Here is a 25,298-nt window from a genome sequence, read left to right as displayed (position 1 = left end):
TGATGAGCAGGAAGAAGATCAGGGCCCAGTCTCAGGCCTGTGAGTGTGGTTGCTACCGGTAACCTGATTTATAGGATGTATTCTTGGCTACGTTTCCACCCAGCTCCTGAACACAAAAAGAACATTGCTTTCCCCTCCCCACTCTGCTTGCTCTCGTCTCTCCACTTTCTTTTTTTTTAAAGCGTAAACACACATTTGTCTTGCTGGTTTAACTGTTGCTCTACGCTCTATAGGAGGTGAAAAAGAAAAACAGCTAAATCAGCCCAAAGAAGGGCACCAACAACATTCTCTGAGGGGGACCACTCCCTCCCCTCTCTGCTCTCTGAGGCCTCCTCTGGGTCTGAAGTGAGCAAGTTGAGTGCAAATCCAGTGATTGAAGTCCTTTAAGTGCCCTTGGAAGTCACTGAGGCATTAGCAATAAAACACACTGGGCCAACGGCTTTTCCCTGAAAAGCTCCGAGTGCACAAATGAGGGGGATGGCGCCTGTCTCTCCATGTCCCCTGTCTTCTCCACCTTCAGTCTTCTTACACAACAAGCCTTGGCTTTTGTGCAGCAGCAGGACAGGACCAATAGATTGCATTCTTGGTCTTGTGTACTCATTCTTCTCAGTCTACCCTCTGAAGCATCGAGAGAGAGAGAGAGAGAGACTCTTGGCAAGTGCTGCTCCTGGGTTGAAACTAACTGGAAATCAGCTCGGGCAAAACATTTTTGTTGCTTTATGTCTCATTTTGCATTGGCTTTGTGGTCATACTGTGCTTTAAATTTATTGAGATACCAGAACTGCCTAATGTGAAGTAAACTGAACAAACCGAGGCATTGAGTGTGTCTTTGTCACCATGGTTATTCACTTTATATACAAGTGATTTTGGCTTAACAATTTACATTGAAAAAAAAAGTTTTAGTGGAACTATTCAGTGAGTGCCTGTTAAAAATAAATTGATGTATTGGCCATAAAATGTGACAGAAATTGGAAATTTGCATAAAAAAAGAGGTATAAAATGTTAAGGTTACATCTGTCTCACTTCTCTTAGCAGTGATCTTATTTTTGATTTAACATTACTGCCCTCTACTGGACACAATTTAATACTACAGTCACTAACTGACCACTGTTCAGCAGTCAGTGATGCAGCAGTTTCCTGCATGTTCTACTAAGCAAGACACATTTCACGAAAAACTGCCAATTTCAACAACATGTATTTCAAGTTTTTAGACTCACGCAAAGAAATGTGTTTGAAATATTTAACATTATTACACAAGGTGTTGCATTAATATACATGTAAGGTCTGTGCATGCTTCTACTCTGTATCCACAGACATTGCGCTGGCCGCGCTCATATGGAATAGTTATTCATGGAAAGTCAGATCTGGTGATCTTACAAAGCACCAAGAGGAAGTGTACAAGTACAGGGACAAACACACATTGTATGGAGCTCCAGCTGTGTGTATTGTATGTTGCTCTAGGGGAAGGGGTTGTCAGGTGTGTGATTGAAACTGGCATCCAAGAACATGGCAAGAGTTCCCAGGGTGGTGATGATGACAAACAACCACAGAAAGAGACGGTCCACCACCAAGGCGATGAACTGCCAGTCTCCTGTCATCTGGAGGGAACGAACACAGACACAGACACACACATTCTGTAAGCACTTAGTCAGCAGTGCACTGTATGTATGCAATGACACGTGAACATCGCCGGGGCATGTTTGGAACACTCTGTGCTCAGGAACAGGACTGAATAACAAGCTGCCTGACACACTCACCGTGTCGTCTGTGTCCTGCTTCTTCAGCTGCTCGGCCATGTATGTCACGGCGGCGATGGCTGACTTCAGGTTGGGAGGGAGGATCAGACAGTAGTTGTCAGTGTTGGGGAGCCGCTGGAGCTGCACTGTGCTCTCACACCTGAAAGACAAGAGGGAGGGTGCAGGCTTAAAAAAAAAAGTTCTGTCCGTTCTGTCGTCAACAGTCCAAGCAGCTTTACATCCTGTGTGCTACATGTCCTTTATATAACTTAGTGTGACTGTAGTAGCAGGCAGTGTAAACAAATGCTGGACATATACAATATGGATTTTAACACCATCCATGATGATTTCATTAATCTGACCATGTATGTTTGTAGCCTGTGAGCCAATGAGTGACATCCAGTAGAAATAGTAGAGGTTAAGTGTATTGGTTGGTTGGGAACGAGTGATAACAAAGTAGTGAATAGTATGACGACATCATATTAGAGTTTCCGTTTGGATTTAAGTGGCTGATGAAGAAGGAGATTATTTGTGTATTTGCACATTATTGTAGCAGCACGTATGCAGTTTGAGGAGTCCAGCTCCAAACCACACAGTATCACACTTACAGTGAGGAATGCTGTTTCCAAAGAAAACACATTCTAAACATCTTTGTGGTCAAGTCTGTCAGTGAGTCACATGTCCTCTCTGTTTCAAAAATTAAACAAATGCTCCACAAGCTGAGATTAATGTTGCTTATGCCATATGTCACTAGCGCAGCATTGTTCACCTCTACTGAAAACAAAGCAGTGGTGACATTATCTATCAGGTGTAGGACACACAGCGTGGTGTCAGTGTTGTCTCTTCATAACCTTCAGAATGTCCCTGACAAGCTTTCTGCAGCTTCACTGAGTGACAGCAGCACACTCCTGACAACACAGTGACATCGAGACTGAGCTGGGTCAATATTTAGGTGATGCAGTGACCTCTGACCTCCTTCATTCTTCTTCACACACAGCTGCTCCATAATGCAAAACACAGGGGCGGAGACAGACAGCATGCCTGCATGCTTTATGAGTGACTGTGGAACAAAATACCACATCATCATGTGCACATTATAAATACAATATTGGCAGATTAAACCAGATTAAACTGTAGAAACCACAGTGCTTCCAGGTTCTGTGATCACTTGAGACTACAGTGGTGATGACTGGCATCAGGGAGTCATTTTACCTTATTTGGAACCCTCATTAGAAGAAGAAGAAGCTTAGTGGTTGTCAGGGTGATAGTAATGACCATCTGTGCTGTGGACAACGTTCTAAAGGTCCAAGTAGCCAACCATGTGATGATAGTCTCAAGGAGAAATTGTTGACAGTATTGTCAGGTCTAATGTCATCAACACTGCTACACTGGTGCCAGTATATATAAATATAAATATATATATATATATATATATATATATATATATATATATGCATGCCAAGCATACACCCTTCATCTTAATGTCATAACTTTGAATATTTAACAGATTCATCTCTGCAGCCATGCTGACAGTTGCTTTACCCACCTTCTGGTGGAGCCTGGCTAGGCACTGCAGTGCACCTGTCACATTGACACCTTCACTACACCTCTACATACAGTCTGTGTGTGTAAATGTACAGTTGTGCAGAAAGTCTGGCACCAGGAAAAGGAAGGCGTCACAGAAGGAGCGAGGCAAGTTATCAGTGTCCCAGCGTGACAACAGATGGACTACTGGACAGTAAAAACAAGTCTCTCTGTGTATGTATGTGTGTGTGGTCACAGCTCAGTGCAGAGCTATGTGCTGCTCTACATGCTGCATACCACACATTCTGCAGCTTCTATTCATTACCACAGATAAATGGAGCCTTTCTCACTATGAAACACACACACACACGCTGTAAATATATACTTGTACATGATGACATTGAACATAGAATAGAACTGAATGCTCACATATACAAGCACAAGAGACAGTAAATAGCATATATTTATTGTGGTGGACACATCCACAACCTAAAAGCCTCCTGTGCCCCGATCACTTAGCACCAGCCTTCTCTTCTACTCTATTCCACACTATTCTCCACCCTCCCTCCTCCTCCTCTCTGTGAGATTACACCCTAATGCCCAACCTAAACAGAGGCTTAGAGGCTGGCGACTGTGGACCCGGGTGTGGGGTTTAGCTGGAGCTGAATCTGATGCCTTTGGAACGGGATAAGAGATGCCCAGCACCAGGCCTGGTTCAAGGGGGGACTGTGGAGCTGTTTATGAAGCCAGGGCTGGGTGGCAAGCTGGAGTGAAGCTGGCTAATGTACAGAACCAGGCTTTATACTTTTAGTCACATTTATCCTAACGTTGACAGCCATGAATATTGTTGTACTAAGTAGGTAATACAATGAAGGAAAACAAATGCACATTCTTTTGTTATGAACTGATTATTATTATTATTATATAAATATTTTATGTCAGTAGGTGCAAGTTGCAAACAAAGTGTAATTATGGAGCTGATGAAGAACTGTGCAAAAAGAAAAGTAAAGGAATCAATGAATAATGCTTTGGTGACCATAAATATTTGCCTAACTTGGCAGAATTTTGATAGCTTTTGCTTTTAAAATCCATTAGTAAAAACTACTTCTGATCATCTAAATGATCACATGTAAATTGTAATAAAAAATAGCTAATATCCTTGGACTAACTCTGAAACTCTGAAAAAGGAATTTAGGAAAACATAATAATAATCCATCAAGCTCACTGCATGGGCCTTCACTTTCACCAGAACCTGGACATTTCCATTTGGATCATTGAGCTGAATCTGAATCATTCATCTTAATCCATCTGAGTATCTTTCATATGCCTGTATTAAATTTGGTAGTCTGAAGGAAGTGCACAGACTGTTAGCGTCTTGACAGATTCTCTGAGCTGCTGAGATGATGGCTGTAATTCTGCCAGCTCCAGCACACTGTGTACTTTACTATAATAGCTGGTCTGGCATCAGATCCGACTTTCACACACTTCTTGGCACACAAAGAAGATTCATGCCCGTGCTGCCTTTTATTAACATTAATAGAAATAGCTTTACCAAAGGTGTACTGGCAGGATCAGCACATCTCAGCACACAGAGAGTCTGAAACAGGATGGATGGCCCTCGCTGTCATTACCTCAGCTCCGCGTGGGGTGAGAAGATGGGCACCATAACGTTTTGGATTTTTTATTAATAACTTAGTCCTCTGGTGGATTCCTTCTTAGTACTTGTGGCCTTACCTGCCTCTCCAGGGTATGACTAGATCAGGATTGATCTTGCGAAAGAAGTACTCTCCTCCTGGCTGCCTCCCGTTGTAGCTCCTGATGGGTGTGTCCTCAGACTTCTCCTCCGTCAGAGGCTCCTCCGGGGTCGGCCTCGCCATGCCAATGTATTTCGGCAGGAAATGAATAAACACCTTCAAAATGAGGACAAGTTAAATCAAGTTTAAAGGAAGTGTTAAATAAATGCAAGAGGACGGTCTGTACCTTTCGAACCCAGTTGGGCATGTTGTGTGTGCTGGGTGTCCGGTGGTGCAAGTTGAGGACGACCACGCTCAAGATGACAGAGAAGGTGACGAGAATCATGGTGAACATGACGTAGTTGACAATAATAGGGATGCCGAGGGAAGTCTCAGGGACCCTGTCAGCCAGCAGCAGCATAAAGACAGTGAGAGCAATGAGGACAGAAATGGAGAGAGTCATCTTCTCCCCTGCAAACAGAGAGGGAGGAAATTAATCATGACGGAGACGTTATTACTCTGCAGGCTTCTGTTTTATGATGACAAAGGGAGACTTTAAGATATGATTGCATTTGACTAGCTGTTGTGCACACACAAACATGTCTATATGCTCTACAAATACTGGATCCTGTAGTCAGTACATGCAGAAGGGAACATTAGGCACAATGGAACCACAGATGTGTGTGAATGGTGATTTTTACTGATTCAGCACAGTCCCACAGATAACCTACAGTGAAAAAATCCACCCCTCCCAGAATGTTTGCCATAAATTCTGCTGCTTTCTGTTGAATCTATTCTTTTTCTTTGCAGTGTCAGTAAAACATCTTCCCTAAATGTGTCCCCTCAATCTATAGCATGTCCTTCAAAGGTCTTATATATTGGACACCTGCTTCTTGCCATGACATCAGACAGTGTATCATTTCCTATAAACCGTCTCTGCAGTGATGTGTAGCTATAGTGTAGACACACGTCAGATCTGCTGACCTGCTCCAGGAGGCAGGTAGAAGACGAATATAGCCAAGACGCTTGTGAGGATGCAGGGCACAATGATGTTGATGATGTAGAAGAGAGGCTTCCTCTCTATGATCAAATAGAAGGTGATGTCCTCGTACAGGTCCTCTTTAATGTTTTTCCTCGATGGTTTGTGATGTATGGCCCACTCACCATTCTCTGTGGAGAGAAGATAATGAACATTAATATATATATATTTTTAATATATATAATTGTGATGAGCCCCTTCAAGGCACCAACCTGTGAAAGCATTCTCATCAATTACAATCTCAAGGATCTCTTTGCCGTCATCATCCAGGAAGTACTGCAAGTCCACCTCAGAAGCATCATAGGTATACGAGCGGAAAATCATGCTGCAGTTTTGCCAGTCAAACGGGAAGTATGCCACCTATATTTTGTTGTAGAGAAAACATTCTTTATGCATTAACAACACCGCTCACTGTCATTTACAGTGGAAGATGGAAGTCTCGTCAGTACCTCTATAGAGCAGGAACTTCTGTAGATGGCTGGTGGCAGCCAGTTGACTGTCCCATCACTGTAAACCAAGACGTTGACGTACAGAGCCACGTCAAACTGGCCGTCATTACTGTTGGTGGGAGGAAGGCAAACTTCAGCAGAGTTTTTAAGGAAGCACACACACAGTGAACACAGTTTTGATTGTGAATGCAAGATGGGACACGCACTTGTTTATGAGGTAGATGTCGGGCCTCCACACCTTATTGGGAGGAATTCTCAAAACATCAATGTTGTCGTATTCTGTTGGTTCCCATGACAACCTGTAGTCTGTCCACGCCTACAAGTGACAGAAATAAGAAAGAGAGTGTTTTTATATCTCACTGACACACACTCAAACACCACTCTGAAAAAACAAATTCTAATTGCCAAGGATCAAAAGTGAAAGAGACAGCCAGAGAATAAGAGAAGATAAAGCAACAAATTATTTGTAGTTATAAAAAGTGACACGTCGATTTAGGAGCAGAGCAACAGAGCAGAGGAGAGGAGGCTCAGTGATGAAGATGAATGCTTTCATGCTCATACCAGATTCATGAACACGTTGGTTGTCATCTCGCCATTCTTCTCGTTCTGTAGGAGAATAGACAGAGAGAGAGGGAGTGTAAGGAGCAACATTAGTGAAGGCACTGTATCTTGTTATGCGTGTGACAGTATCATTACTTTTACCACCACCAATTAGGTACTGATATATAAAGAGTGCAGAATCTCTCCTTGCATGTGCATGTGTTTGATTTACCAAGCTGACGAGCTGTGAGAGGGTCATCCCCACCCGCACCATCACCTTCTCCTGCCAGTAACGAGCTGGTCTGACTTTCATGTTGTAGTTCTGAAATAACTTCTGATGGAGCTTTCGCTCTGTTTCTGAGGCTCCTAGATGAAAAGATGGAGACACACAGACACACATGGTGATGAGGGGAAAACAATTCCTAGTGAACCAGAAGATGCTCAGACAACAGGACAAAGAAAACAAAGATGAAGGTAACAAAATAAGGACAGAAACAAAACAATAACTGATTTCAGAGTAAAGCCTGTATTGTAGACATGTACCTAAAGATCAAACTGTCACAAACTGCAGTTCCCCATATGTCCACTTGAAGTGAGTCAATCAATTATAGGTTGACAAGTATGCATATATGGGGTGTAACTGCTTGAATGACAGGTGGGGGATTCAGTTACCTTCAGGCAGACGCAGATGCAGGCAAGAGGGCGAAGGTTGAAGTCTTCAGATTGAGCTTTGAAACCACTTTTTTAAATTTCATATCTTTAATTTCTTAGACTTACTAGTTTGTCCATAGTCTGTCCCAGAATAAAGTTATTTACTTATTTTCTGTATGGTTTATTTTTCTAATAATAATAAACTATGCTGCTATGCAGAAATTCATAGGAATGAGGCATTCTGGGTAATACAAATATTACTGTTGTTAACGGATTTTGGAGAGTCTATGTTATGTGCTTGTATTTCACTACACCATAGTCACATGCTGACTGCTGACGGTCAGACCACAGCGTGTTAGTTCCCTGTAGATCAGTGAGTCAGACCTGCAGTGGTTTGGGGTTCAGTAATGCTATGCAAAAAATATCATTTTAGATTGTGCTGCTGTTTTGCTGTTTGAATATATATATATATATATATATATATATATATATATATTCTCACAGCTTGTGTATAAAGCATTGTTAGTATTCTTGAATCAGAAAATAAACAGAGGAGCGTTGTTGAGTTTACATCTTGCAGAAGGATCTCTTCAATCACTTCAGGGAAAGCTGTGAGATCAATTAGCAGAATTAATCACTGTGTACGATGGAGCATCTCCAAACAGCTGTGTGCACTGATGAGTCTTTTGTTTGAAATATGTGACAACAACATGCAGGAAAGTCGGAGAAGGACAGACAGGACATGCAGAGGAGCAGTCAGCAGGGCAGGTGCTGCTGGTGTACGATGGGTAGCAAAGGTGACTGAGCTAATGTAATTGATATGCAGCGAGGGAATGGGATCAAAGGGATAGCTGGGATACCAGCGCCATCAGAGACAAAAATAGATTCTGATTAACAAACAATGATGTGTTAATATGATTCATTATGTTCCAGAAGAGGAAAGGTAGTGTTTGATTTTATCTAAATGTAAACAATATAAAATAAGATCTTAATTTAAATTGGAATTCCCTCTTATCAGCGGGGAAAATACTGTTTAAATACTGTCAACCATTGCTTTATGTGTTCTACCCCCATTGTAGGGTCAGAAGGTCAAAGTCAAAGCCCTTCAGCTCAGCCCTGATAAGAACTAGTCACTAGCAAATCGATTCTAATTATGATTTTACCCTTTCCCAAAAAAGAGGGAATAAAATCAATAGTAATTAAAGTAACTTGACAGTTGGATGTGAGATGCTTGTCTGTTATCTGATCGTACTGTTAGCTTTCTGATTCACAAAAAAACACACCTCAATTCCTGCACCTGACAGCAGAGGAATAAAAGATTCTCTTCTGGGCAGCAAGTCAGGAAAAAAAGGTAGTAGAGTTAGAGCAGACAGAAGAATGGGAAGACTGCAAGCAACTGTTTGTTTTCCAATGGGGTTCAAAGGTCAAAGTTGTTTAACTAGAAGTAAGATGAAATATTCTTTTAATGAAGGTTAGAAATCTAAAATCTGTAAAATGATGTCATCATTGCCAAATAATGCATCCACAGTGTCCTTACCGCTGAAAGTGAGACAAAGACAGCCGCATATAAGGAGAAGTATGTTCATCTTCATTTTTTCAATGATGGCCACCATGACATCGTTTTACACTGTTCCAACGCCAAGCAAAGACTCCGCTCTCCAGATGCTCCTGTTTCACACCTTCACCTGGACCTCTGATAAAGCTCACTTCGGTAGCGAACAGAAAGCTACTCCAGCAGCGCACACTGTTCAGCTCTCACTCCTGTCCCTTCGTCTCTTTGTGACAGCGGCTCCATGGGTGAAACCACGGCCTGATTGGGCGCGCGTGCTGGGAGTGACGAGAGGGCGGAATGTGTGTGTACTGGGAAGCCTGTGGGGCAGGCACCTGTTGGTGCTCGCCAATCTGAGGTTAGCACTGTGGGGAGGAAGAGGAAGTGGAGGAGGGGGGATGGGATGGGGTAAAGGAATGGCAATGGGCTATGGGTTATGACAATGGAGATATTTTTGGGGGGGTAGAACAAGTGGGCAGGGTGGAGCGTGAAGTTGATTTGGTGGGTGGCATCTCTCTGGAGAGGCTAGAGGCTGAAGGGGTTAATCATGGCATTTATTGCATATCTGACTTTTAATACCTGCTTTATCACATAATTAATCTATACCCCTATTATTTTTCTTATCAGTTAACACCTAAACCTAATTTACAGGAATAAAATGTTATCAATTTCCATTGCTTTAGCCATTTATACAGCTGACGTGCAAACATCAAAGAAATAAATGCAATCAATTAAAATCACTTTGTGGAATTCTAATTTAACAAGTTACTGCTGCCTCCTAGTGGTAAAATCATTACAAATTACATAATGACAGACAATAATCTGTTGATGATTTCAATAAATAGGTAGAAAAAACAAGGTGTTATAAAGTCTGAGTAAAGGAGGTAATGTAGCAAAGCCATAGTATTTGTAGAAATTAGGATGGTATCTGTGTATACTGTTATATACTGATACTGTGGGAGTTAAAAAACCTGCCCAAATGACCAAACTTCTTGGCAGCAGTGGTGAGATGATGTCGGTAGTGATGGAGAGGTCTTACAGGATTTCATCAAAGAAACAGCGCTTCTGTCTTGCTGATACTTGAGTTCTGAGTTGAGCTTGAGGCAAGAAAACATGTCAAATAAAGTATAAAAATGGAGATGGATGTTGTTGCCGTAGAAATGGTGAGGGGAGCTTTGAGATGTGAAGACTACAAGTGTAAGTGGTCGATAAAGTGAAGGCCTTGGAGTGAACTCTGGATGCGCCTCAGATCCTTCATGTTGTTTTTTATGAAGCTGATGTCTGTATTTTGAAGGTCGTAAAGTTTTTTTTTTTTAATCTGTTACACAAGATAAGAAAATGCTCTCCTCTCCCTCCTCCATCACCTACTTCACATATTGCCTCACAGGTCATTCTATCCTCTCTCTCTCCCTCACGCTGGTCAGGGTTTCCACTGTAAAAAAACACAAACAGGCCATAAATCAGAGCCACATTGAGAGTTGAGACGGAAAATGTCTCCGACTTGCCCTCCTGCATGCCAGCACTCCCAGTATAAATACTACTGTCAGAGTGGCACCTGTGTGTCCATCAAACAGCTTGTCTGCTCTCTGCACTACAGTTTCATGCAAGGTCAAGTAGTCAGATAACAACCTGAAACGAGGGCGATTCAAACAGCAGCAGAGAGATAATGCAGCAAGGCAGGTCTATAATGCTGAAAGACAATCAGCACTGTCACCACAATGGGCTGTTGAGAATGACTACAGACTTTCAACCTTCAAATGCTTCAGCTAATGGAGCTCACAGTGCATGTATGCATGTGCGTATTTACACAAAGAAATATCAGGGAAGCCCATGCAGCAGTCTCCCGTCGCCAGGACCAATGTGTAGGTTATTTATAGGTCGCTGGGAGTGGGCAGGTGATGGAGAGCGCGCCTCAGCTCTCACGGCAGCATTCTGACAACAGATGGAGCCTTTGATATCCTTCCCTTAGATCTTTATTTAAAACACAGAACAAACTGAAAGCACAAGATTAAAATGGCAGGTGTGTGTGTGTGTCATGCGAGATGCAAAAAAATGACGTGTGATGTTTACGTCTACAAGGTATCGCTGAGGGGCACGGACCTGCTATACAGTGGGAATTCCACAGGCTGTTGGTGCAGCTGGTGAAGTGAGCTCCACACTCAGACTTTAGAATAGCACACATGCAAACACACACATACACACCAGTGTGCCTAAAATAAAAGAGGATTACTACGGCTGCAGAAATATCCACAAAGCATGTGCCACACTCCCCCACATTCTGACACAGGGAAATGAAAGGCATACAGTGTACTCATTATAGCATCTGGTTTGTCTTGGTGTTTATGTGTTAACATCACATATGAAGATCCAACTCTGGATCCACACTTCAGACCCCACTCTAGCTAATATGTTAAAAACCACACCAGCACTTTATAGTTTAGCATTTACACACATATAACGTTCCACGTAAGTATCTTTCTTCCATGTGTGCACCAAGAGTTTTCTCATTTCCTCAAAGTAGGCACCGAAAAAAAGTTCTAGTGCTTCAGGGGGATTTGGGGAAGGGGTCAGTGGGAGTGTGGTTGAAACTAGCGTCGGCAAAAATGGCCAAGGTCCCCACAGTGGTGAAGACAACAAATATCCAGAGGAACATGCGGTCCACCACCATGGCTACGTACTGCCAGTCCTCCTTCAGCTGGAATAGGGAGGATGGATGGAAGGAAAAAAAGAGGGGAGAAAATGAGGATGGAAGGGAAAGCAAAGATCAGAGAGATGCCTCTTAAAGGAGAAAAAGAAAAAGATGGAGGAGCAAACCCAGACTTACAGCTTCATAGTCCTTCTCAGCCTGCAGAGCCTCAGCGATGTATGTGATGGCCTCTATGGCTGATTTGAGCTCGTCAGGTAGCGTCAGGTAGCTGCTGGGGCCGTCAATGAACTTCCTCAGATCTGTACACATGCCCTCTGGCTGGAACCTGTGCAACAACACACACACACATGAAACACAAAAAGAAAGCTATCCACAATACAGGGAATATTGTAATTTTACAAACACAACAGGCGAAGCACAAAGTGGCTCCACTCAAAATGCACAGGAGCGTGCAGAATGTAGCAGTGTGTGAGCAGGTGTCAGCGCATGCTAATTAAAAGCTGTAAAATAGCTTATGAACCACGTCTCCTTCTGTCATTCAGAGAATAAAGAGAAGGTCAGAGGAGCTCCCCGGGCCTCCCTCTGCGAATGTGTGTGTCACTGCTCTGTATCTGCTGACTGGGCCATGTGTGTGTGTGTGTGTGTGCATGTTTCTGTGTTTACTTGTTGCCCTCAGTTACCAACTGTCAGCTGTATTTGGGTGCCAGGATTTGCCAGGGGAAGCTTGGAGAACATTACTGTGGGTACCTTCATTACACTCCTGTCACTCTTACATTTTAACATGGCAGGGCTAACACTGGGCCAACATGGCTTTCATTCAATTCAGTCTGTTACACTGCAAAAGTTTTAATCATTTCTACAGTACAGATATACCAATGCTGTTGATAGACAGGTACAATAGTCTATGCATAGACAGAAGATGGACAATGCTGTATGGCTACTAATTTCATGAGATACACTGTGAGATGCTCAGAGAAGCCATCTTGGATTTTACAGTTAGGGTTGAGGCTCTTTTAATTTAGTTGGTTTGTATGGCTTATCATTAACACTGTATGCCTACAAGCAGGTAGGCAGTAACAAGGTTGTATGATCTAAAACAGTTAATTGAAGCGCCTTTAATTTGCACTTTTTTTTAGTAGGGATAGTGCAAGATCTTCTGAAACTTCAATGTCTGCTAACTGCTTTAGCTTTGCTTTGACTGAGTGTAGCTTGTCCTTCATGGGAGATCTACGCAGAGATAACATTAAGTTAATGATTCTCTGCAGGACGCCATAGATAAGAAGCTTATTTGATTGAAATTAGACACTGTTTGCACAATTTGTCTCCCTGATGGTGGGGAGTAAGGTGAATTAAGCTTGACCTATAACTTTAATTGTTTGAATTGGTCCTATTAGAGTACTCACAGATTATATGGTCAAAATCTATTTTGAGCTGCCTTTCAGAAAGTTCTCCACAAAACTTCATCACCTTGTCTAAACAAATATATAAAGAGTCTAATAAAATTAAAATTATCCACTCTGAGAGCAGCTGCTTTTTTTATTAAACACCTCAAATATTAAACACCTCGTCCACTAACATTTTAGAACCTGCCTGACCTGATTTGTGGGTCAGGACGCTCTCCACCAGAGGGCAGTGTGGCTCTGTAGCTTCAGTGTGATACATTAGGATGGAGTGTAACACAGCAGGCAGGGGAGAGCAGGTATCTACTTGGTATTCTGTGTATGATTTTAGGGGGTTTACAATGCAGAGCTGCCATTGCTGCTGGTCCTGTGAGTGTGGCAGCGAGGAGGCTGTGACCTGAGAGAGGTGAACCCCCATCAGGTAGAGAGATAGAGAAAGAGAGGGAGAAAAAGCGTAAGTTTGGCCTCTTAACCCCTCGTCCCTTTTCCCCTCTTTATGGCTCAAAGCAGCACTTCATCAGCGAGAAGTAAATGACTATTCAGGAGACTAATTCAACTAAAACTGGCTGCACTTTGGTGCCAAGACATGCACTAAACCCAATTAAGAAGGAGCGTGCAAGAGTACATGTGGCCTCCAGAGAGATACTGCTGTCTCATCAAATTGCTCTAACACACCCCCCTCCTCTTTCACCTAGACACGCAGCATCCCGCTCTAATGTGTCAGTGTCAATTTGTGTGGGTCATTATTATTTTAGCAGCGATTCCCTCCCACCAGACATATTTTGTGTCTCATGGGAAGTTAAGAGACAGAGGGACAGCGACACACTGTGAGAAAGATCTAGGTGTGTGTTAATAAAGCAGTGGGGAGGCAGGCTAGTTAAGGATGTCACACAGCTGACTGCCAAGGAGTACAGTTCTCTACACTGACTAACCACCTGAGCAAGGTCATTGGTTTGCTATGAATAAACGGATAGAGACTAGGGTTAGACTGATAGAACAGTGTGTCACCAGTTTGTGTGCCAACATTGGCCTGGATCCAGTTCCTTACTCAACAGCTTCAGGGGCAGTGCTCTGGAAAACTTTTGATGAAAATCATCAATCTGGACTTCAGTGGAGGTGTTTGTGCTTTAAGGTCTGAGGCCTTTTATAGAGGCTGCACTGCCTAAAGAAAATTACCTTTGTTTTACACGATATTGCTTTGTTTCAGAACACAAAGAAACTATTAGCCCTTCCTTGGTTTCTTTACCTGTGATTAAACATCTCAGAGGTCAGAGAGTGAAGAACTTTTACTTTCAGAATAACTCCTACCCTAGATCAGTTCTTATCTTGCAGCTTTGAAAATGTAAGTACGGCAGAGAGCAAAAGCTTATTATACCTGACAGATATCTAGGCTTACTGTGGCGCATGTTTAAGAAAAAGCAACAAACCACCATCTTGATTTCTTACTATAGGTGAAAAACTGAGATACAGTAAAGGGAAGAAAAATCAAATTTAGTGGCCAACAAATTTGACCTTTTTTATTAGAAGTAAAAGCTATGTGTTCTGCATAGCTCTCAGGCAGAAGGAGAGTTGAAATTCATGGCACAAATGCAGACTGCGGAAAAGTGTTTCAAAGATAACCTGATAATGGAATCTGGGCACAGCATGCAGTAAGGAAACATAAATGATCTACATATAGATAACAGACTTTCATTATAGCACTACTGGTTGTCGCTGCTACTGCTGTTGTTGCTGAGGTATTGTGCTGTCAAATAATGCCATCCAGATTCAGAATGGGCCAGAGGCAGTTAACTACAACATTTTAGTTAACTTGATTTAAAAAAAATATTCAACAAAATTAACAATAAAAATGAAAAATAAATAAATAAATGTGTGAACCGAATCCCACCGTATTATCACACATGCACACAGGACTGTGCTCACCTGTTGGGCTTTGGGAACAAGATGGAGGAGTCAGGTTTGCGGATGAAGTACTCATCGGCGACTTTGCTGATGGTGACTATCCTTTTCTCGCGGCGGGGTATCGTCTCCAGGGAGAGGGGGGTCTCCACCTTTGGCCGAAGCATGCCCAGGTAAGGGGGCAGCATGTGGATGAAGATCTGAGAGGAGAGGGTTTAAGTTTGTCCATTTGTTGTTTGAATAAGCAGGTTGTAGTCACCAAAATACAAAAAGTCATTGTGTACTATATCTTTACATGAGGACACATGAACTGTACTTTCAGGCTTCTTCACCTCATAGACCCGTGAACCCTGTTGATATTAAAAATCCATTTGTTTGGATTCCTGCGATGATGATTTATGGGACAGCTGAAATGTACTCGCCCTGTATTTGCCTATTAAGGCTGAGAAATGAGTCTAAATGTTGAATTTAGCAGCGAGATAACCTTTGAGAACAGTTGCTGCTGAATGATGTGGGTGGAGAAACCAAACGGGTAATGCTTTCCAATTCCTCAAAGTCGACTCTCAAGGTGTCCTTGAAAAAAAGCACGTAACTGTGGATGCTCCAGTGGAGCGCTGCAGTTTAAGGACTGCAGTTCTAGTAGGCTCCTCTCATGTGTGTGTAATTAGAACAGAAATAAATGTTTAATACAACCTGATAAAACAGATCCTTTCATATGAACATCAGATGAGACTCCTTTGAGCTGGGAAATCAAGGGGCTCTGAGAAACAGCACTGGGTCAAATGTTAGTCTTGATCAATATAAAAAAATGCTGTAAATGGCTCCTTTATCTGCACTTTGAAGTGCTTTGATATCCTTTTCTTGAAATAACTCTCCAGTTGCCAGTATTGGATGTCAATAATAGCAAAGAACACTGGGAATTTCAGTGAAGCCTGTAACCTTCAAATTGTGAATTTAATGAGTTTGACATGTCCGTGTCCTTATATAACTCTCACTGGCCTTTTTTCTTTTGTCTGCTCTGAGTCAGCGCACAACTGAGTCACTAACAATACATGATGACAGCAACAAGTGAGAGGATGGTGGGCTGTCTGTTCACAAAGCACCAGCAAACAGCAGACAGGTACAGTTAGAAACAAGATGATGTGGAGCATGTTGGCCAGAAACAGAAAGCCTACTGGGACTGATGCATCAGTGTCACTTGTTCCTGGGAATGTAGGCATTTTAGTCTTGTACAAACTGTTTTGCTCAGTTGTCTAAAGGCAAAACATCTTCTTTGCAAAGAAGACGAGATGCTGGATTAGATTCACTAGGACTAGGACAGTGCTGTAGAAGCAGACCTCTACCTTCAATCTTGGTTTTAACATCCACTGAACTTCCATTCTTATTGATTTTATGTGACATCTGATAGATTTCTCACAGCCTGGCCCAGAATATAGAAAAGGAAACTACACTCCAGAGAGCACTCCGTCATCTACACAGACAGAATTCCTCAACAATGGCTGCTGTAATTCAGTTACTGTTCCGACACACACACATAAGTATCTAAAGCACCAACAGGGCTGAGCTGAACAGGCTATGGTTACAGAAAAGTCACCATCTGACACCTCCTGTGGAGTGCTGCATCCTTTGAGATGTCTACACACAAATCCACTGGCCACCTTGCCAACATTCCAACACTACACTAAAATGTTTCCACAGCTGATGTCCTGTGCACAGAGCGTCCCTCGATCCAACACTTCATGAACGACACTGATCGTTTTAAGAGTAGGTGTGAAAAGAAGCAGAACCTATATAAGTCCCTTTCTCCATCAATCCAGCACCGAGCAGCTCAGATACATTAAACCATGTCTGTGTATGAGCGCTTTTTTAAGGTGAATGTGACAAAGTGCGGAACAGCTCACTCTTGTAATTAGCTTCACATAATGTACAAAGAGGGCAGCAGCCACTGATGGGGGTTAATGGTATAACATGTCGCTTCTGAGTGTCCAAGATTGTGTGCTTAATTCAGTGGTCTGTCTCAACAAAAACTGCCTCCATTACCAAATTAACACAAAAATTAACATCAAATTAATCAATTAATTCAGGGACCACAATTTAGCACATGAAAGGAATAATGCAGAATTTATGTTGTGCCTTAGTTTAATTAAGTTTAGACTGACGTAAATATATATATATATATATATATCCTATTGTGCCATGAATTTGTAACTAAGGTAAGCTAAATAACTCACCTTGACAACATGAATTGTCAAGGTGAGTTATTTAGCGGTTGTACTCTTCTTTGTGTTCATGCCAGACAACTGTGTTTTTCTATTATTTTGCACTGCAATCTAATCTCCCTCATCCGCCCCCTTAAGCTTTCACTGAAGACACTGTAGCTGCCTAATGAGACCACACTGTCTCTCATGTTCAAACACGGGAAGACTAAGGCAGCAGTAAAGACCCGTCCGTGTACAAAACACAACATGCATTAGTAATAGTAGATAAGAGTATAAATAAGGCACTCTGTATGACATTTTCCAGTGTAATGCATAGCCTGATGCATCAGTTGATATGGGCTGGCGGCTCTCAGCTGTGATCGACTGAGCTTAACCCCTTATATATACATAGTATTTTGTACATAGGTGGCTCCTAACCTTGCGGACCCACATTGGCATCATGTGGGTGTTGGGGGAACGGTGGTGGAGGTTAAGGACGACCACGCTGAGGATGACAGAGAATGTGACCAGGATCATGGTGAACATGATGTAGTTGACGATGATGGGGACGCCCAGCGATGTCTCAGGGATCTTATCAGCCAGCAGCAGCAGGAACACAGTAAGGGTCAGCAGCACGTTAATCGACAGGCCCATCTTCTCACCTGGCAGAGGGAGGAAAAAAATGGATTTAGGAAAAGGTTTGTTCTTCCTTCAGCTGACTGTGTACGTTTACTGCACAAATGAGTACCAGGAACAGAGGCAGATTACCCGGGTTGTATTTCTACCACTGTCATTCTTGAGGTTATTGATTCAGCTGTGCTCTACAAAGCAAGTATCTTAAAATAAATCAGTTTGCAGCTGGATACATGTGTGATTACCCAATCCAGAGTGCACACACACAGAAAAAGATATGTGCAGTTTTATAGGCAGGGCAAACCTTAATAACATGAATATGGAAACTGTCTGAATATCTGTCCAGATTATCATAATGAATCGTGTACCTGCATCAGGAGGCAGGTAGAAGTTAAAGATAGCAATGATGGTGATAAGAATGCAGGGAAGGATGATGTTGAGGACGTAGTACAGAGGCTTCCTCTCGATGATCAGGTAAAAAGTCATGTCCTCGTACTGATCGTCATTCATGTTCTTCCTGCTTGGCTTGTGTCTGATGTGCCACTCGCCGCCCTCTGGAGATCAGCACAATTAGCATTGTTATCACACAAGCAACCAATTTGCATAACACAGGAGGATAAAACAAAAGCGTAGATACACGCAAACAAAAGGAGAAACTTAAAAACAGCATATCATGTCACCAGCACGCACCACTGAAAGACTCGTCTATTTGGATCTCCCGGATCTCGTTGCCCTTTGAGTCCAGTGCATACTGGAGGTCGATCTCTGTCGAGTCATAAGTGTAGGAGCGGAACTGCATGGTGCAGTTCTGCCAGTCGAAGGGGAAGTATGTTACCTTTATAAAGAAACAGACATGAAGTGCGTCACAGAGAAAGCTTGTGAGGAAATGAATGGTAGTTTTTGTGTGTATTCACCTTTACTCCACATGAGCTGCAGTAGAGCGCAGGGGGAGTCCAGGTTACCCTGCCGGTACTATAAACCTGAACGTGGACATGCAAGGCCACATCAAACACCCCATCATTACTGCAAACAGAGATTAAAATGAATCAAAACGTTACTTCCTTACATCATATTTTGTTTATATTCTACTCTGGACTATAAGTTTTGTCTTATTATGGAAGTCAAGCTGCTCCATTCATGCTCTCATCACAGAGCATTTCTTTACTGTAAGCACTAATGTACACAAAGCTGTTCTGGCAGTTCTAAACAATACATGACAAAGATGTCCATTCAATTAGGCACAGATTGCGCCTTCTGTCAGAGCACACTGCTCGGTTTTTATAGCTCTGGTAATTTAACAGGGAGAACTTTGTGTCCTTAAAGTGGGTCCTCCTAAATCCTTGTCCCTGTAAAGGTGATGCTGCTGCTGCTAAAATGACCAGCATTGATCATACACAGGTACACACATGTTGTATTAGCGTGTGCATGTGCAGTTTTAAGTGAATGCTCGGAGACCTGAAGTAGCAGAGGAGTGCTATCAGCCCAGTTATTAAGGGGCCATGCTGCTTAATTGCCTATAAAGTGTTGATGAATGGAGCGGTGGGGATATTTACAGTGGTGTAATGGGAGCATGTCTGTGTGCAGGGCTGGAGGAGAAAAAGAAAACTATGCTTGCTGTTAGTAACTAAATTCTTCAATGTAATGCAGTGACATACAAGGTTTCCAGTGCCTGTGTGTTGTATAATAATATACCTGCTCTTTAACCCTGTGTTCCCTGACTGTAGCTATGTGTTTGTGCCATTGCACCACAAATGATCTAAAGCCAGTGTATTAAAGACTTATCCACTATTACAAAATTATATTGTACCATTGTATCTTATGCTACACACTTTATACCTACATAGGTGAGTCTAATGTTTTGATGCATAAAATTGTAGCATGAAGAGATCTTGTGCCATTTTTCATCCAGATGAAAATCTGACTTAGGTTGTAGCTAAGAGAACCAGAAACCAGTACCACACAGTAGTGATTAACATTAAAACATATGCTTACATTTTGCTTAAATAAATACTAAGGCACTAAGGTTAATTACTAACTAACTAACTTGTTGTCTTTTTTCACTGTCTATGGTGGTGTCAGTGTAACTTTTTTAAAACACCACAGATGTCTCTAAAATCAAATAAGTTATATATTTATATAGTTCTTTTTTCCTACCTACTCAATGGTACCTCAAAGCACTTGTGAGCAACTTAAGGTTGTGCAAGTGTCTTGCCCAGGGACACCCCGGCATGCATCAAATGCACCTGATAATATATTGTCTCATGCCAGAGGGCCCAATATAATGTATCATCAGAACCGTAATAAAGGGGCAGTGTTTTGCTAGGTTTGATGTCTTAGGTAGATGTAGACACAACCTGTGGAAATTAGGGGTCACTGGAGACTTTATAGCTTTAATCAAGGATTGTAATTATAAGCAGCCTTCAACATCACTTTTTCTCACAACATGCGAGTACGTAAGGAGCAGGCTCCATGTTGATTATACAACTCAATGCCACTTATTAAAGCTAACAGACATGGTAAGTGAGCAGTGCAGTGAGCAAGGTCAATGGATATTGACTCTTACTATACACCTGGACTAATACGACTGTAACTTTGTGTCAAATGGGAGGGAAAAAAATACATTTTTGAATTAAATTGATTTTAACAATTTCCATAAAGGTGTTTGTGATATGGAATATCTCATTCTACATGTCCTTTTAACATACAAATCAAACAAGTGTGAGTTGCAGTGCTATTTGCTCACTTATTGATAAGGACGATGTCAGGGAGCCAAACCTTCGCAGCGGGGATACGCAACACCTCGATGCCATCATACTCCTTAGGTTTCCATGACAACCGATAATCTGTCCATTCCTGTTTCGAACATTGAAAAAGTGGTTATGGATGTCTGAATGTGGGGATTTACGTACTCATAAAAAGGGCATGAACGTTCATAAATCATAACACTTGAGAATGTCAACATGCAAACAGACTTACCAGATTCATGACAACAACTGTGCTCATTTCTTCATTTTTCATATTCTGAAGGAAAAACATGCGCACAGGTAACTGTACATTTTTACGAAAAGGACGTCATCCAAGAAGTGAATGATAGTTTCAACGGAACAGTTTAATGTATTTATTTACTAAATATGATTATTCACTTTATTATGTCCTTGTAAGTACTGAATTGGAAGATAAGCTTAGCTTAGCAGGGCTGCTGTAGCCATCTGATTAGCTTGATCTTGTTTGTTGTAATCCATTGCAATGTGTCTTCTTAACTCATTCAGTTTGTCTGATGCATTGGATGCCGGAGCCAGTAAGACCTGCGTGCCCCAGTGCAGATGTTGTTAGCTATTGTTAGCTGCACAGTGTGCACTACTGATTTTATTTAAATTTGCACAAATATGTGTAGCAACCATCTTGGAATTTTAAGTTGTTCTATTGCCCACCTAACTGCCCACCTTCCCAGCTGATATTACAATGCACCAAAAACCTCTAGTAAATTGATGTTTAAGTAGCTGTCATTTATTGCCTTTTCTAACTGTGACGCAATGCATTCTGGGGATTGTTACCAGCAATCACATGCTCATGACAGGAAGCAGGAAGGTTGAGCTTCAATAAGCCGGGCTTGCTATTTAAAACACAGCGAGGAATGTCAGGGAGACAGCTGGGCCTCAAACAGAGGCGGGAAGGGGGGTGGGGTCAAGTGACTCGAACTGTCTCCCCCCCTTACACAAAATACCTATCTCATTATGGATCTATCACTCACTTATACTTCCTGTGGCTGTTTCAATTCACCTCAGTGCGTCCCTCTGGGCCAATGTTGATAATAACTTCACAGTTACCCAGCTGACTAGTTCTTGGCCTGACGGGGGAATGAGTGTGTCCAAGTGGGTCAGTTTTCAAGATCGTTCCACTCCTGAACCTAACGGGTCCCATGCGACTTTCTCTCCAGAGTGTGACTGACCTTGAGTGGGAGTGTAAGGAGCGTGTTCACTGTAGTTGCACTGTGTGGCTGGTTTGGATGCCACAGAGAAGAGAGCCAAAGGGGAAGATAAGGAACACACAAAGTGACCTGACCTGTGCGTGTGTGTGTGTTTGAGTGTGTAGCCTTTTGTACAGCAGGGAAGTCAGTGAATGATGCCTCCTTGCCATCCCTCCTTGGGTGGTTTGTTTTGTTTTTTTAGTTAAATGATGTCATCAATGCAGCATGTGTACCCCCTTATCTCAGATTTATCCAAGGTCACACAAACATACCATAAGTCATTTGTTTCCTTACATTTAGACTATGGGATTATATCAGGTAATACGTGTCAGTGTACAAGGTTTTTGTTGTCGTTTTGCATCTCACCAGTCCAACAAAGGAGGAGAGGATCATCCCAACACGGACCACAATCCTCTCTTCAGGGGTGCGCGCTGGCCGGACTTTGACGTTGTAGTTGCTATAGAGATTCTTCAGGAGAGCCTGCTCCAACTCAGCAGCACCTGGGTGACAAAAAGCACTTATGAGCTGGAGGACATTCAAACCCACTGTTGATAAAGTGTTCATTTAAAAAATAAATAAATCTATGACCATACAGCCTCTATGTGTATCTCAAGGGAGGCTGTGCACCTACCAAAAACAAGGCTGCATTCTATTGCATTTTTATACACAACTCCTATTTTACTTGCACCAATTCCTTCTTCAGTGTTGGAAGGTTAGAAGCATTTATAATCAGCGGCTCCGGTGACGCAGCATTCATCACGTTTGGCATCGCCGTGGCCCCAGCAGGATCTGACCTGACAGGAATAAATGACGACGATCACCCAGCAAGGCACTCCCATTAGCTAGGCACAGGGAAGCATGGCTGCTGATGGGCGAGGGATGGGAAAAGGAAGGTGGTTGTTGAAGGCTAGAATTTAACATTTTTTCTTATCTCCCCAGGACGAGACGAGGTAAAACTACAAGACAGGCACCTGCAGGTCACTCTTGATGATACTTTGGAGTGAATATATTACAGCTCCTACCTGAAAACACACTAAATTGACTTTTTCTTATATAACTTATAGTGATGAACATGATTTAAAAATGGCACTGACAGCAGTCAAGTTCTACATAAACCACATCCTTACCCAGTAACCTGTGGTCAGTTATCAAATCAACTGTCTGATGACAAGAGACATGAATTACACAGAAGAAATAGATGTCACTCAGCTGACAATGATTTTTTATGGCTTTGTGTCTCAGATGATATGAATTTACGACTGCAGTAAGCCACCAGCACAGGCTCAATAACTCTGGCCTTTTTCTTTTTCTTTTGCTTCGTGTGTTTCTACAGAAAGCCTCTTCTTTATGATCATATTTCTGTACAAAAATCTATACACCTGCGTATGACGCACTTGCTTTTATTACGGTCTGTTGCCGGGGTGATTAATGACTGTCCTATGATACTTTGATGCACTCTCAGTTATAATTATTTGCACTCATTCTATATGATGACAGCCGTTTTATGACAGCTAATGGCATGGTTTTCATTTTTATTGTACCATTATGTGTATTTTATATGTTTCTTGTCAATGCAGACTGATATATCTATATTATATTTATTATAATAGATTGCCATAAACGTTGGCTTTGACAGTCGCAGTCCTTAACTCATTGTTTCCTCTAGTCTCACATATGGACTGCTTGAAGATTTGTAGTCATATCCAAGTTACCCAATGGATTCATTTACATTAATTGATGACAATATATACTATTATTCTAATTTAAAAAATATATATATAACCATAAAATTGCATAATAACACTGACAAAGTCTTGTAAATGTGCTCAAAGCACTCCAGGTACAGGCTCAAACTTTAGTCAGCTCGCATTATAACATGGTAAACAACATGCTAATCACAACATGTGTCATGCTACATAGCATGTTACAACGCTTGTACTAACATTCAGTTCAAAGAACTCTATATACAGCCCCAACGTTTAGCATACTAATTATAATTATATATTATTATGAATTATAATGGCGTAGATATTACCAGCTACTCTGCAGAGTCTGCATATGACAATGCAAATTGGAGTATTTAACATTAATGAAATGTGCTAATGTTAGCTTACACGCTAAACCAATTTTAGTAGGTAGGTACCTACCTACTAAATACTATAAGCATAGACTCCGGTCGTGACATATTACCATATGCTGTTGTCAAAATACTATGTTAGCTTTTAGGTCAAAGAACTCAAAGCACGGCCTAAAATCTTAGCTGACATTGTAAAGCAGGAATGCAAACATGGTAAATATTACCCGTTAATCGCAGCATATTATCCAGAAGATGCTAATGCTAACATTTAGTGTAGACCCAAAAATTATCTATACCATACATTTAACATTAAATTTGTATACTAAATTCTGCTTGACACAGAGTGTATAGTATGTTTTGATTTGCTGTATGGGAAGCTGCCATATGACAACAGCAATAATAGTATGTAACTACAAGGCAATGTTTATTATCATGTATTATCATATTATTATTACTCCATGGGATCATCATGTGATATTAGTTAAAGGTAGGGTAGGAGATTTTGAAAACTCAGTGAGAGCCAGCCAGATTTTGAAAGTAAACACACGCCCCTTTCCCTCGGAGCTTACTCCGAAGCCACGCCTCCCAACCAGTCTGTGACTTCGGCCATCATGCACGTACTTCTGTGGTGCGCGCAGAGCAGGAAGAGAGTGACAACCAGCCAATACTCCGCGCAGGGGCGCCTCGTAGGATTGGCTGATGTTTTTAGCGTTTTATAGCTTCCACAGATGATTATTATTCTTTGTTTTAAGGCAAAACTGCTGAACTAATTGGTTGCTATTGGATTGTAAAGAGAAGTTACGCTAATTTAACAAAAATTGCATCAGAAGGAAATCTCCTACCCTGCCTTTAAGTATCTATTACATGACTACTACAGCGCTGTTGTGTGCCATTCTTACCTCCTAATGTGTTCAGGCAGCACATGCAGCAAGCCAACAGGAACAGATCCGTGGAGTTCATGACGACCCCTGAACCAAACCCGATCTTCTCCTCCTGAAAACAGATCCTCACAGGGGGTTAATCCAACCTGTTGAACGTATTTTTTCTTTTCTTGTCCAGCTCACTCTTCAGCGCTTTGAGTTTTGGTTTGGTCAGTTTGGACTGTTGTTGTCTGTCAGTCAGGCCTGCCTGGCCAACTGCTGTCTCCTCCAATTACTTCCAGGGAGGGAGGGGGTGGGAGTTTTACATGTCACTGCTCACACTTACACTCACACACACACACACACACACACACTCACCATGCATTACAGTACCTA

General features: G+C 41.9%; 2 protein-coding genes across 3 annotated transcripts; both read right to left on the bottom strand.

Annotated features, from left to right (window-relative positions):
• Window positions 1-1,400: 1,400 nt before the first annotated feature.
• On the bottom strand, window positions 1,401-7,950 carry chrnb1l (cholinergic receptor, nicotinic, beta 1 (muscle) like). Its single transcript, XM_028429442.1, has 10 exons — window positions 7,254-7,950; window positions 7,043-7,087; window positions 6,688-6,797; window positions 6,482-6,590; window positions 6,245-6,392; window positions 5,978-6,163; window positions 5,241-5,464; window positions 4,995-5,170; window positions 1,758-1,896; window positions 1,401-1,598 (listed from the first exon to the last, which is right to left on the bottom strand). Exons 1-10 carry the CDS (start codon window positions 7,419-7,421, stop codon window positions 1,458-1,460), a joined length of 1,446 nt encoding a protein of 481 aa, XP_028285243.1. The 5' UTR covers window positions 7,422-7,950; the 3' UTR covers window positions 1,401-1,457.
• Window positions 7,951-8,963: 1,013 nt separating this feature from the next.
• On the bottom strand, window positions 8,964-25,184 carry chrnb1 (cholinergic receptor, nicotinic, beta 1 (muscle)). 2 transcript variants are annotated; one of them, XM_028429441.1, is made up of 11 exons: window positions 24,942-25,184; window positions 22,332-22,465; window positions 20,975-21,019; window positions 20,742-20,851; window positions 18,913-19,021; window positions 18,689-18,833; window positions 18,367-18,552; window positions 17,804-18,027; window positions 15,192-15,367; window positions 12,046-12,193; window positions 8,964-10,653 (listed from the first exon to the last, which is right to left on the bottom strand). In XM_028429441.1, the coding sequence occupies exons 1-11, from the start codon at window positions 25,000-25,002 to the stop codon at window positions 10,642-10,644; spliced, it is 1,350 nt and encodes a 449-aa protein (XP_028285242.1). In that variant the 5' UTR covers window positions 25,003-25,184; the 3' UTR covers window positions 8,964-10,641. The 2 variants fall into 2 exon arrangements, with proteins under 2 accessions (XP_028285242.1, XP_028285241.1); XM_028429440.1 differs by lacking the exon at window positions 8,964-10,653 and adding an exon at window positions 11,177-11,916.
• Between the last annotated feature and the right edge of the window lie 114 nt (window positions 25,185-25,298).

Source organism: Parambassis ranga, chromosome 18 (assembly GCF_900634625.1).
Source record: "Parambassis ranga chromosome 18, fParRan2.1, whole genome shotgun sequence".
In the NCBI taxonomy this organism is placed as follows: Eukaryota; Metazoa; Chordata; class Actinopteri; family Ambassidae; genus Parambassis; species Parambassis ranga.
Note: the sequence above shows the minus strand (reverse complement) of the source record. Positions and strands in the feature narration are given on the sequence as shown.

Bases quoted from the DNA above. Each gene is read 5' to 3' on its own strand.
- chrnb1l (XM_028429442.1), bottom strand. From the start codon at position 7,421: ATGTGTGTCTGTGTGTCTCCATCTTTTCATCTAGGAGCCTCAGAAACA. The intron at 7,088-7,253 runs GTAAATCAAACA...ATTCTCCTACAG, and splicing joins TCTCACAGCTCGTCAGCTTG to AACGAGAAGAATGGCGAGAT. The intron at 6,164-6,244 runs GTTGGTGCCTTG...TTCTCTCCACAG, and splicing joins TGATGAGAATGCTTTCACAG to AGAATGGTGAGTGGGCCATA.
- chrnb1 (XM_028429440.1), bottom strand. From the start codon at position 25,002: ATGAACTCCACGGATCTGTTCCTGTTGGCTTGCTGCATGTGCTGCCTG. The intron at 15,368-17,803 runs GTTAGGAGCCAC...CTCTCCTCTCAG, and splicing joins TGCCAATGTGGGTCCGCAAG to ATCTTCATCCACATGCTGCC. The intron at 12,194-15,191 runs GTGAGCACAGTC...GTTGTTGCACAG, and splicing joins TTGTTCCCAAAGCCCAACAG to GTTCCAGCCAGAGGGCATGT.